Genomic DNA, 13,843 nt, shown 5'->3' with positions numbered 1-13,843 from the left:
CTGGGTGAGAATTTCTGATAGTCCCACTCCAAGCTGGCTGACAGTTTCAGTTTTTACTATGATACCTTTTCAAAGAGCAGACTTCTCAGGTACCAAACAAGAAAAGAAGAGAAAGATCTACCCATGTGCAGATGCTTGATGAAATAATTACCAAGAATTCCCATCTATTAATTACTGAATATCAGGCAGTATGGTGATATATTTGGCAACACCTTGTCAGCTATTAATTCAAATTAAGTAATTCTTAAACCCGAGTAACTATAAGTGAGGCTTTTATTTCCTCTAATGGATTTACTCTTAAATAATCAGAGTTAGTGAAATTTAGCCAATTACTGGGTGGTTCTTTGTGGAATTTAACCGGTTACTGGGTGGTTCTTTGTATCCGAAGCGAGTGGTTCTACAGCTGTCACCCCCGGGAGGGACACGTGATTGCAGAGACTGGTGCCTGGTCTCTCCCAGTCTCTTCCACTCTCGCTTGCACACAGCTGATCCCTAGCCTTCTCTTGGGGCTCTAGTTGCCAGTAACTCTAAGGAAGGAGCATTTGCATATATAGTGTGCATACGTCCTCTCATTGGAGCCTCACCACAGCTACAGTTAGAACAAGCATGAATATCCCTGTGAGTGGCATTCCCCGGGCACACAACCGAAGGGGTAGTATTAGCTCTTTAGCCCACGCCCTGGCGGCATCTCCATGGATTTCACCTCACTGTCATTCTAAGAGCTGTGACTTAGGTTTACAAATCAGTGTATATTCATTACTTCATTTGCTTGAAAAACAAACCAACAAACCAAACACTCCCCTGAGACTGGCATGCTAAGTAGATCTGCCTGTTGATTTCTTTGCCAGAAATCTCTCGCTCTATTGCATTCCTCTCCACCTCTTCAACTGTGCTTGCTGCTTCTGTATAAAAGATACTCTGGAAACAATTGCTTAGCCCTTGTGCCACAGTGCTCCTCAGGACTGTACCCACCTCCCTCCATTCTGCCTTCATTTGGTTGCTATCATTGTATGTCCTGGGCTAGACAGAATCATAGATAACACACGGATAAGATTGACATAGATCAGTTGCTGGAAAATACGGCTTTGGGGATAGAAACGAAGCCAGAGCTCTTACAATTGAAGTATGCAAGATCAATGACTTCTTCATTGCAAACATCCTTTTCAACAACAAAAAGAGTAGCTATGCAGATGGACCTCCTTGGGTGGGGTGTACATAAACCAAATCAAATACATCTGTGGAAAGAGATGGTGGAGAGGCTCAGCATCCACCAGAGCAAGGCCAAAGGCCGACTATTGAATGGACCATCAATTACCCATAATCAAGTTCAACTTGAAGCTGAAGAAAATGAAAACAAGTCCAAAAGAGCCAAAGTATGACCTTGAGTCTATCCCTCTGAATTTGGAGGACATTTCAGGAATAGATTTGACGCATTCAGCACTAGTGACTGAAGAGCGGTCGAGTTGTGGGATGACATCATACACCCGGAGAGCGAAAGTTCCCTAGAAAGACCAGAAAGAGAGAAAAGAGTACAATGGATGTACAAAGAGTTGCTTTGGAGGCAGAGTAGCTAAAGTGAACAGAAGAAACAGAAAAGAACTGAACAGCAGAAGTGTTCAAAGGATGACTCTGGAAGACAGAGTATTATAATGAAACGTGCAAAGACCTGCAAGTAGAAAATGCAAAGAGAAGAGCACACCGAGCATTTCTCAGGCTGAAAGAGTGATAATGGGCAAAGCGCTGACCGATGCAGGAAGCCTCTCTGGATGGAAGAAGTACAGTCACTGTACCAAAAAGAACTGGCCAGTGGTCAGCCGTCTGAGGAGGAACCAATGGTATTGAAAGAAGTCCAAGCTGCACGGAGGTATTGGCAAATACAAGGCTGCTGAAGTGGACAGAATTCCACTTGGGATGCAGTCCGGGAGGTGCTCCCTCGTCTCTGCTACATGGCCACCTGACGCGAGGAGCGCCATATGCATGCTTATGCTTCAGAAGGATGACCCGACAGAATGTAGACATTATTGAGTGTCATTGTTTTCTCATGCAAGTGAAATTTGGCTGAAGATAATTTAAGAATGGTTTAAGCAAAACATCAACAGGAACTGCTAACAATCCAAGCTGGATTCAGAAGAAGACAGGGAATGGGTGTTTTCCTCATCGGGGTCACCTAGCGTTTGGCTGGAAGCGGAGTGTCCCAGAACGAGGTCTGCCTGTATATTGATTTGCACAGGCGTTCAGATGCGGGCCTCATAACATATAAGGGACAACTCTGCCAAGAATGGGAACTTCAGGGCACTCGTTTGTGCTCACGCGGAGCCTGCACACAGGTCAAAGGCAGTCATTTGGCTGGAGACAGGACAGACTGACTCAATCTGTGTGCTCCGCAAATGGCCCGGGAAGCGGGAGTCCCTGAAATAATGTGGCGTGGGCACTCGAGGAAGACTCGCCAACCACACGCAGGCGGCAAAGCCGTGTGTGTTCAAAGTGAAGAAGAGAAGACTCGCGTCTCTTTCTGATGAAGAGGAAGGACCGAAGCCTTCCTTGTGGGTTGCACCAGAACCTGAAGAAAGCGAACGTGTTGACACTAGACCAATAAGCAACTTCATGATAAACGGAGAAAAGATGGAAGTCGTCAGGATTTCACTTTGCTTCCATCCACAAGCAAAGCCTATGGAAGCAGCAGTCAAGGTAGCAAATGATGTATTGGACGAATCTGCTGCAAAAGGCCTCCTCAAAGTGATTGAAAATATGTCACCTTGAGACTAAGGCACCTCCGGCCCAAGCTGAGCGCTTTTTAATCACCTCTTGCGTGTGCAAACCTGTGCGACGAACAGGCAAGGCTGGAGAAGGGCAGATGCCTTTAAATGTGGTTTTGGTGACGGTTATTAAGTGTTGGTAGACGTACAGCCAGATGTGTTGTAGCAGCGAGGATGTGAGGCTTTATCTCGGGTACTCCAGACACGCTGTCGGGGGACTTGTCCCCGGAGAAGGACATGGTGCTTGGTACAACACAGTCTGTGAAAAGCAGGAAGCCCTCGTGAAAGAGCTTGTCCCAGTGGGTTCAAGCAGCAACAGCTGCAAGGCTCGACCGCGATCCCACCGGGCAGTATTTATGGCATACAGCTCGCTATGCTGGCCTCTCTGCGTTAAAGTTTACTCACAGCACCCGACAGCAACACTCATCAGCAAAAGACTCATTGAAGATTTTTTGTGGCCACTTGGAAGACAGTTGGAAGACTGTCCCAACTCTGCCCCATGCGTTCCCCTCTGGGACCCCATCCTGTTCGCATCGTCCTCAGCCCAGCTCCACACTCCCCGTGAGAAGCTCTTCAGAAGGAGCCGCTCATGCTCATGCACAAATCATTGACAAAGATGCATATGTATTGCACCTCCTTGCCGTCAGGGTTTTGGATTTGTGTTGGGCTTAAGAAACAAAGACATGACCTTTTAAGGGGAGAATTACGGAGTCCTGGGGATGTAGTGGACGCTGCAAGGTCTGCAGTTTGAGGCCACCAGCCACACTGCAGGAGAAGACAAGGTTTTCTATGCCTGTAAAGCGTTCGAGTGTTGGAAACCCACAGGGGCCATTCCACCCTGTCCTTCTAGGGTCCCAGTGCGTCGGAATCAACTCGGTGACAGTGAGTTTTTTGAGTGAATGGGAGAATTTAATCTATTACTGAGCAGTTGGGTTTATTCCAGTCTTAACAGCACACCTCTAACTATAGATTTAGATACCCCCCCCCCCATCCATTCACATGAAGGCTATTTAATGACGTTCAGCTGTGATCTAGCCTCCTTGCAGTGAGAAGGGTGGGCAAAGTATTGCTTCCTTCTGGGGAGACTCACTGTTTCCTGTCCTCCAACTATTACTGTTCTGTCTTCATGCTTAATGTGTACCTGCTGGTGCACATTCAGGTGGGATGTATACATGAAATCCTTGTACCATAATCGATGAAAAGGAAAGGTTTATGCTTCGGGCCTGTACCTTTTTTTTCTTCTTAAAAATCGATCCACAAATCTTGAGTAACTCTTCCACTATCTCCTCAGCGCCAGTTGGATTCCACGTTCTTGTCTAGTGTGCCACAGAGTCGCATGCCCCCTGAATGGCAGGCTCTGTGACAGTTTTTAGGGCTTGCTGTGGAGAGAAGTCTATGTGGATGGTGTGTGCTCACGCTCAAGTTGTCAAGGCTGAGGTCCGTAAGGTGGAGGGGGTGTTGTTAGGTGCCATAGAGTGGCTCCTACCCATATCGACCCTCTGCTCAGCAGAATGAAACGCTGCCCAGCCCTGCGCCAGCCTCACGACGGTCCCTGCGCTCGAGCCCATTGCTGCAGCCACTGTGTCCTTCCGTCTCTTCTTGAGGGCCTTCCTCTCTGTCATTGCCCCTTTACCAAGCAGGATGCAGAGCCCCCGATCTTGGGCTCTGGCTTTCACTTGGGCTTTGGTATATGGTCAGTGTGTGATTTGAACCGAGTTACTTAGCCTTCAAACCCGGGTTCTCCATCTGCATGGCGAGGCTTGAGATGGAGACAGAATGATAGATTTAAAGCACTTTGCATGGTGCCTGCCACCTACTATTGGAGAATGGCTAGCTATGCTCACTGTCCTCTTGGCTCAGTGGCCCCGGCTTTCTCTGAGTCTCCTGGTGTGCTTACTTCTAGAACATAAGCGTTTGGACAGAGGCCTTTGGAAGAGTCTATAGGCTTTTAAATTGGACTGTCTCAAAGTCTTTCCAATGGAATAGTTCGCAGAGGGCTGTCGAGGAGCAAACTCTAACCTAGCTCTCTGACCGCCTTACAGGCTGTGCCTTCATTCCTTTCTTAAGTGATCCCACAGGTAGTTTGAAAGGGTGGTTCTCAGGCCAGACCTGCAGTTTGGGGGTGTGGCATGCAGGAGTCCCCTCCAACTCCCTGGCTAATTGCCTCAAGTACAATTTAGTTGTGAAAAGGAGTGTCTGCATGTGGGCCTTCTGTGAACTATTGGAAGAGTTTGGCATCAACAGTCAGTACTCATACTTTCAGAATTTCCCATCAGTAGTACAATCCTATGGGAGTTACAAAGCATGGTAAATCTGTAGTTGAATCATTTGGAGTCCATTAAGACCCTCCTGGTGGTGTAGGCTACACCCTGGGCTGAGATCTTTAAGGCCAGCAGTTTGAAACCCCCCAGAGGCTCTGCGGGAGAAAGACAGGGCTTTCTCCTCTTGTCAACTGTTACCGTCTCAGAAACCCACAGGGGCAGTTCTCCCTGGCCTACAAGGCCACTCTGAGTCAGCATGGACTCTGTAGCAGGGAGCGAGTAGTAGACTGGGGGTGGGGAATGGGGTGAGAGGTGTATGTTCACAGTTAATCCAAACACCCCTAGACGATTACTGACCAATAGCCATCCTTCCCTTTACAAGTCACCAGATAAGGCAACTTCTCCAGCAGCTTCAGGGAGGCATCCAGAAGTGCTTGATCTCAAACTTCTGTGCACTGTAAGAAACGAACACAATTTTGACTTCATCTCACAGTAATTAATCTGAACTTCCCCTTGTGGGATTTCAAGTAGAAAAAATGTTTCTCTAGCTCTTTGAACATTAGACTGGAAAGAAAATGCCCTCAAACACTCTGCTTAATTAAATTCTAAAGAGGTGGTACAAACTTTTCATGATTAACTGAAACATGCATATTTTGACTGATGCATATTTATGTGATATTATCATATGAAAATTTTATCATGTTATACAAACCGTTCTCTTTGGGAATGCGGTTTAATGCTTTAAACATTTTGCGTTTGTTGTTGCATTGTTCATTATGAAAAACACACAGGCTGATGGCTATAAGGAGAAAGATGCTACGTGAAGCGTCTTGGAGGTAGCCTCTAGTCTTTCACGGCACTGCTGGTGTAAACATAAGCTGGGAGTTCCAGGTTTGCTTTTTTTTCTAGTTTGAAGAATTAACTTAAAAAAAAAACACACACACAATAAAGAACAGCAAGCCAAACCAATGCTAAGCAGATACAATTGGAAAGGGAAACATGCTTGGGGTCTTTGATTTGGCCCAAATCAGTCATCACTGCCACTCTCAGGTTTCAGGTAGAGTTAAGATGCGATCATCAAAGTGATCCATCCCACTGGCTTTATGGATCTGGGAAAGGTACACTCTCCTGGGGGTGTGGTCTTCTTGTTAGGATGGGGACACTGCTTGATGCTGGCAAGAGACTTTTCAGCTGTGTGTTAGCTGCTGAAAGTAGTGTAGCAAGCGCATTACCAACATGATCCAGTTCTTCCCTGGCTTCTTAAACATCAGGCGACTAGAAATGACTTTGAAGAGAAGAGGAGACCAAGATGACTGGGAATGTCCACCTGAGCTTTGGGGATAGCACACCTTTCCCACTCTTCTTGGGACCAGCAGCCATTGGGAACAGTTTGATGTCAGAAAATGGGGAGAGCTAGTGGGAGTTTTCCAAGGTATTTGCTTGTATGAAATGGAATGTGATGATGATGATAATGGACGGGAATGCTGCCTCATTTAACAAGACAGAAGCCAACCGCCCTGCTCAGCATTTTCTAACTGCCAGACGCAAACGTGCACAATTGCTTTTGCCTCATCTTCCCAGATTAGGACTTAGTCGCAAGAATGACTTACACAAATGATTTAAAAAACAAACAAACAAACTACTTTTTTGTTTATTGGTTAGGTCTGTCTAAGAAAGTACTCTTGCTTCACCTATAAAATTGTCCAATGGCTCTCTATGGTGCCGTTGGGATCAAGCGTCCTTCAAGCCGCGGTTTTGCCCCCCGGCATCATCCCTGTGGTCCAGAGAGGAAAAGCACCCAGCCAGGTCCCAGCGCTGCTCTCAGTTCAGTTTGAGTCCGCGATGAAGACCTACAATGTAAAAACTCTACGTTCTAACCAGAATATTTAATAAAGAAACAATGAGGGGACCCGATGCACGCTCTCAGGTGGCTTCTGGAGAAGGGAGGCCTCCCCGCTGAGCGGTGAGGCCATGTGATGCCCCCTTCAAAATGGCCTTCATTTACCGATGGCACCAGCGTCGGCTTCATTGCCCGTGGTTCAGCTGTGAGCGTCTGCTGTGTTACCTCTTTTGTCGGGAACTTAAGGGGTCCCGGCAGCTTATCCATGAAGGAAAATAGAAACAGTGAGGAGTCGCAGTTAGTGCGGTACCTACTGGTGGGTATTTTTAAAGATAGGCTGTTTCTAATCAGATTTTAAAAACTTCTCCCCCTCCAAAGCAAATTATAGAGCTTTGCTAATTTCTCCTGCCCTGTAAAATGTCTATGTGCAGACAGGTGCCATGCTAGGAATCATACGAAATAGAGGGTTTCTTTAAATAGAGCAAATTACAAAATGCGTAATTACACGAAATCCGAATGAATGTGCTCTGACGCCACCGAAAGAAAGTTATGTGTTCAAAAGATGTTTGATTAAAATGAAAGGTCATTTTCACACGGTCTCAGTTGATAATTAACAATAAATCACTATGTAATTTGTGAAATAAAATGTAGATCATTAAAGTGACAATATTTATTCCATTAAGGTAAATAAAGCCCTGCGCAGTTCGGAGGATGGCACTCAGGGGGATAGGACTCTGTCACTGCACTACAAATTAGTTTGCGTCTAATTTTGCAGGCTGGTGACCGCACTGCCTCCAACCAAATCTCTCCCCTGGAAATGGGGTGATTCCATGACAGACTCTATGAACCATGAACATGTCAACAACTCACGGACCAGGCCTTGCTTAGCAATTAGTCTTTGGGGGATTTTATTCTGAAATCAGACTACACTGCACCAGAGCTTGTTTGTGGGATTTTGTGATTGCCTTTCAGGTCTGGAGCATGAGCCTGGGTTAGTACAAAAGAAAAAACAATCTGTAAAGGAACCAGAGAGGAGACTAGTCGTGGCAGTCAGTCATACCCACACCCTGTCCATTGGAAGGACAGACAAACTTCAAGCTGTAATAAAAGCCCCTGGGAGACAGCAAGGAAGTATTTCTTAGGCTTTCACGTAAAGCCTCCCTCCCATCCCAAGCTCTTCAGGGAGATCTGTGTTTCCCATCGTTCTGCCATTTGCTTATCTCCGTTGCAATTGTTTCATGTCCTCTAAACAAAATCTTTGGTTTAAAAGTTTTTGGAAGAACGCCATTATCTTGCAATTTCCCCCTTTTCCACGAACGTTTAAAAGCCATCTTGTGTCAGTGCTACCACGAACTCCTTGAGTCTGTTTTCTCCTCATACCGAAGGAAAAGGGAGGGAGAATTTTAAATATTAAAAATGTTTGTATCCGACCTAGATCTTGTCTGAGCATCCTCATGACTCGCAGCGGAGCTAGGGAGATCTCCCGTGTGGTTGAGAAGGATGTGGGCAGCCGAGGGACCTGGGGCCTCCTGGCCGGCATCCTCGTTTCCCTCCCTTCATCCTGGAAACGTGAGCCCTTCCCATGGAGGAGAGCGGAAGTCAGGCCCAGCTTCCCCGAGAGGACCAGCGCCTAGGAGACTGCTCCGGCAGCCCGCCGTCCCTCTCTGCCACCACACTCTGCCCACTCACTGCTCTCCCTCCCAGACCAAACACATCATCTGGGATTGTTTTGTTGCAAAAGGAAGCAACGTGTCCTGGTTGAGCCCAGCTCCTGGCTGTCAGGTTTCACATGGCATGAATCACCACAGGGGTGGGGTCCCACAGGGGCGGGGTCCCTCCCAGTGTCATCCCTCCCAGTGTCGTCCCTCCCTCCCGCAACACAGACTCTGTCCGCTTTCTGCAGGACCACAACAGACAGGAGTCATCTCACACGGGGCTGGTTTCTCCAGGCAGACGGTGTAGTTTCACCAGGTTAAGAAGCCCTGGGACCTCCCTCAGCCATGCTCTGGGTTTTAAGTAAATGATGCCTTTTAGAAATTTAGGAGCAGAGAGAGAGGAAGGAAGAAAGTGAAAGAAAGAAAGAAAGAAAGAAAGAAAGAAAGAAAGAAAGAAAGAAAGGGAGAAAACCAAGAGCTGAGCCCCCCCCCCCATCCCCTTAAGAGCTGGCTGTCCTCCCTCCCAGGTTCGAAAGCAGTGAAAGACAGAAACATGTAAAATGAGACCCGAGTAGCTTCTGTCAGGTTGAGGGTGTGTCTTAAGTTTGAAGGGATGTTTGCTTCTGATATGAACATTTTTCTTATACTTTTGTTATAGAAGATGATGTGTCAAATGTACAAATAATGTGTGCCTGGTGCCAGAAAGTGGGAATCAAGCGCTATTCCCTGAGCATGGGCAGCGAGGTGAAAAGCTTCTGCAGTGAGAAGTGCTTTGCGGCCTGCCGACGCGCCTACTTCAAGAGGAACAAGGTAAGAGCACGGGACGAGCCAGCTTCCGCAGGCCTCGCCAGACCCAGCGCGCCCGTGGCTGCCCGCTCCGAGCCGAGACCACGGCGCCCCTTTGAGCCTTACCCTCTGACGCCTTCGCTCTTGTCTACTCTCTCCTTCTGCCACACACAACCTTTTGGGATACGCCCCCCACCCCAGTCCCCTTCCCCCTTCTCCTGTGTACCTGTCCTTCCGTTTCTCTTGGCTTGGTGTTTGAATTCTGAGAGGCTGGATGAATCGGGTGAGGACACGGTGACCACAGCTGGCACCCTGAGCCACAGTGTCTCCAGCAGCCAAGTGCACAGACTGGAGGACATTCCAGCTAAGTGGTAGAGATTTCCTATAAAGGACCAGGAACTAGCTCAGGAGCACGGCCACAAAGCCGTAGTTCACCCAGTTGAATACTTACTCCCAATGGAAATATTGCTCTTGCTTCCCCCCCCCAAAAGCTGACCCATCAATTCTAGTCAAGAGTTACCTTATAATCATGTTAAAAAACGATGGGTTTTGAGAACAGGTGTGACAGTGGAACAGTGGATTGATTCCTGCACCAAGATGAGCCACGCGTTGGGAGGAGGCTTGGTCGATGAACACAGGGACCGCCGCAGTTAGAGGGTAGCTTTATTGTTAAAAGACATTTCAGGGTCGAAAAACGGCCATTTAGGAGATAATTAACCACCATATATGGGAAGTGGAATGCACGGTGTTTTTTATAGTCGCGACACACACACTGACACACACACACCAACCACCACTGCCATTGTAGTCCTTAGAGAAGCTGTAACATTCTGTTACCAATCCCGAAATCAGTTGCCAGGCCTTGATAATTGACCATTGATCTGTAACGCTTGCTGCATTAGTAAAATCATCCACGTTCTGGTAAGCATTTCCATTCCCATCATACAAGACCCAAATCTGCCCTTTCTTAAGCAAATAATTACGATTAAAAAAAGCACAAGCACACCAACTCTGATAGGTGCCAGCCGGCCTGCCCTGCTCTTCGTGGGCTGCGGCCTGCCACGGGGCTCTGGGGCAGCCATCACCGCCTGCCCAAAAACGAAAACAACCGCATGCCAAAAGAAGTAGGCTGCAGAATTTCACCGGGGTGGAATTTTAGTTGCAGTCTTGAAGGTTGAGGCTCGTGAGCATCACCAACACAGAGGGGCAGGTGAGGAAACGGTTTGGGATCCTTTTAGACCCCAGTCCCCAGTCGGTGGAGTTCACTTTCCCTTGGGAGGAGCTGGGCAGGCTGGGGAGGAGGGTGGAGCAGCATACGTGAGGAGCTACACTTAGTGTTGATGTGGGAGGAATATGATGATCCCCAGACCCCATCTCCCACACTGAATCCTCAGCTCTGGGATTTCCTCAAAGTCCCATTCACCACAGCAGAATGCTTGCATCTCGTTCCAGAAGATGGCTCGAGAACTGGGGCTTTGTCTTTCTTCCATGTCGCAGGCTTATGGGTTTGAGTCCTGACAGGCTGCTGGGAGTGAGTCACACCTAGCCGCGATGAGTTTGTTACGATTCCGGTGCTACACAACACACCTTGCACAGCAATTTCACTTGAGGAAACCTTAGAGGCCCTCAGCATTTTAGGATCACATGATTGGCATTTATTAGCTCGGTGTAAAGTTGAACCGCCTTTAACTTCTCAGCCTTCATTTGTGAAAAGTGGGTCACAGACGTAGGGTTTGGAATATGTACAGTAGGCAGTCTCTCAGCAGGGGTGGGGGGTGGAGGATCAGTAGGGTTCAATTCCTCATCAGAAGCTAATTGGGGTAGCCTTTGGTCAGCTTGCTCAACCTGCAGTCACAGTGGCTTGATGGGTAGCCAGTGCCGTTGCCACTGACCCCCCGCAGGCCATCAGTGTACATGCCATGCATGTCTCTGCTGCCATGTCATGCTTATTCACATATCCCCGAGTGCTGCCCAGGCTCTCCATGTCCAAGTAGAGACATTCACTGGTCTCATCACCTGCTGGGCTCATTTTTCCCCCTTCTTCTCATTCTGAAAGGGTTATCTTTGCACCAATATTATATTGCATTACAATAAACATGTTCGCCTGCTGCAGTTCTGTTAACTGATAGGATTTTGCGGTCATTTCTTTGAGGGCTTGGGTTTCCTAATGGATGACATTAGATACTAGTCTCCATCCTGCCATCTCTAAGAACTCCTTCTAAGCCCCCTGGTGCTCCCCACTGAAAACAATAGCAACGTCTTATCAATAGAACCACATCTTGCTGGTGTTAGCCCTCATTATTAAGATTATTAAGAATTTCTTAATGTTAGACAAAGGGCAAATTTTTTCCCATTCCTACCTGAAAAAAAAAATCTTTTTGTGACAAAAACCTACACCTTTAAATATGGAGACATAACTGGAAAATGAAGAGAATAATGTATGTGCAGAATAGAATTTTGCCTTAGGTATATGTAGATTAAAAAAACATGTAAAATTAACTATGCTGTGGTTCATGCTTTATAATGACAACCCCGTTTCTTTCTGGATAGCATGCTGGGAACTAAAAAAGAATGGTCTCTGAGTTGGAACCCAAATTGCATGCATGACTTTACAAAGAACGATCTGAGTAGAAAAGGTAGCTAATTAGGAGCAGCACTTGGTTGACCTCGGTTTTGTGCCTGGGCAACACCTGCATCTGCGAATGTAAATTGGACAGCTGTGCCTGTAGCTCCCCTGCTACCCTCTTCCCTACAAATGCTCGGGAAGCTAGGCAGGAATTGATTTGCTGCTAAAAACAAGGACAAAAATAGCCCAGTTCTCCAAATGCAGGCCCACTGCAAATTGGCTCTTTAAATTTCATTTGCTTACTGAACCGTCGTTCCTCGTTGGTTCTCTGTGTCTGCTGAATGAGTTAGGTTAAAGATGCCACCGAAGTCCCCCAGAAGCCCTGGCACCATGGAGTGAGCTGGGATGGACTGAAGCCAAGTTAACCATTTACAGCATGGAGGTTCCATTTCCAAGTGGAATTGACCTTTTTCTGTGAAGAGTTGTCTGGTTTGTTCCAAGTTGATAGGCTTTCTTCTGAGGGCCTCTGCTGAGTACTTTCTCTGGAGGGGCCACGCATGACACCTGTTTCCAGGGAAGGAATCTAGCTACCAGCTTCCACATTTTGGGGTGCTGGCTCTGGAAAGCGAATCGTGTTAATTCAAATGATGTAGCATCTGTATTCCTTAAAGACTCAAAAGTTTTTAAACACTGGACGATAAAACCGAATCAGATGTTTTTAGCTGGTGGACATTGGATGGCCCATGGCGTGTCAATCTCATTACTTAATGTCCTAGAGACCTTTCCGGAGGCTACCAGACTAACACTCTGTCCCCAGCCCCTTGAGAGATCTGAGAGGATTTCTTAAGAGTAGAGGTTGGCTAGGAGTTGAGAGTCATAGAGATGCAAGGGTTGCTCAAATGCTTGGTCTGACCTGCTCGGATGAGCTCTGCTTTGCACAGTCTGCTTCAAAAGCCTCTTTCCGAAGGAGGGGTCGCTGTCAATGTTCTCTCTCTGAACAGGGGAGAAACAAGGAAGACCACATGTCGTGGTCATTTGTAAAGGCCTGTTATAAAAGGGTTTCCCCCCTAAATGACCTTTTTCCTTTTGTCATGGAAAATACTCCATTTCTCAACTCATACCCCCACCTCCAGCAGGAACCCCCAAGCCCAGGACACATGGCCAACAAGTCAGGCAGTGAATGCAGGGTGGGTGTTGTCTTTGCTTGTTCAGCTCTCCAGATGACAGCGTTCTTCTGGAATCAGTGCCAGTGAAGCTGGCCTACTCTCGGACACAGATTCCCGAGGGCACACCTTTTTGCCTCCTTGTTCTAGTTTTTCTCTCCATCATTTCCAACAGAAATTGCTAGAAGTACTTCTCACTTACCCAGCTACTGCTGTACTTCAGCAGACCACAGTTGGAAGAATCCAAGATGCACAAAGAGCTAAGGGCCCGTTAAACATCAAAGGTCGTCTAGACCGCAAACACTGTCATTAAGCTGTCCTCACACTATTGTACCCCCGACATAAATATCTTTTGAGAAAAGTATAGCGCTGCGTAAACATGTACTTTCCAACGATATCTCTGGCTACCTTACATGCAGAGAGGTTTTCCTAGAAGAGATTGCTTCCGGAAGACCCTCTTGCCAATTGGCAGGTTCGATCGCCTTATTTGGAATGACATTTTATGTAGACATAGGCTATTGGTCTTTTTTTAAATTCAACTTGAAGCTATCCTGGGAAGAGTGTCTTGGTTTCTGACTTAATTATAGAACCTAGCGGTGCAGAAAAAATGTGTTACAATTGCCCTGCTAATCCAGTGATTAACCTACCCACTTTTTTCGTTTTCCTTTTTAAACACCTGCAAGTTTTAATTTGCAAAATGGCTATCATTCATGAAGGTTTGCAGAAGGACATTAAGAAATTATTTGCAATTAATGCCCCCTGACTACCTGCGGCTCAGGCCAAAGCTTTGGCATCTGCTTGACGGTATCCTCGGTC

At 47.0% G+C, this 13,843-nt stretch overlaps 1 protein-coding gene across 3 annotated transcripts in view; it reads left to right on the top strand.

Annotated features, from left to right (window-relative positions):
• Window positions 1–13,843, top strand: part of SOBP (sine oculis binding protein homolog) — a 204,583-nt gene that overhangs the window by 52,948 nt on the left and 137,792 nt on the right. For all 3 annotated transcript variants that reach the window (XM_075554702.1, XM_075554700.1, XM_075554701.1), the window contains exon 4: window positions 9,171–9,322. In XM_075554702.1, coding sequence (XP_075410817.1) covers window positions 9,171–9,322 — 152 coding nt within the window. The remainder of the gene's footprint in view (window positions 1–9,170; window positions 9,323–13,843) is intronic.

Source organism: Tenrec ecaudatus, chromosome 7 (assembly GCF_050624435.1).
Source record: "Tenrec ecaudatus isolate mTenEca1 chromosome 7, mTenEca1.hap1, whole genome shotgun sequence".
Classification (NCBI taxonomy): domain Eukaryota; kingdom Metazoa; phylum Chordata; class Mammalia; order Afrosoricida; family Tenrecidae; genus Tenrec; species Tenrec ecaudatus.
The sequence above is the reverse complement of the archived record's forward strand: the minus strand, read 5'-3'. Positions and strand labels throughout refer to the sequence as shown.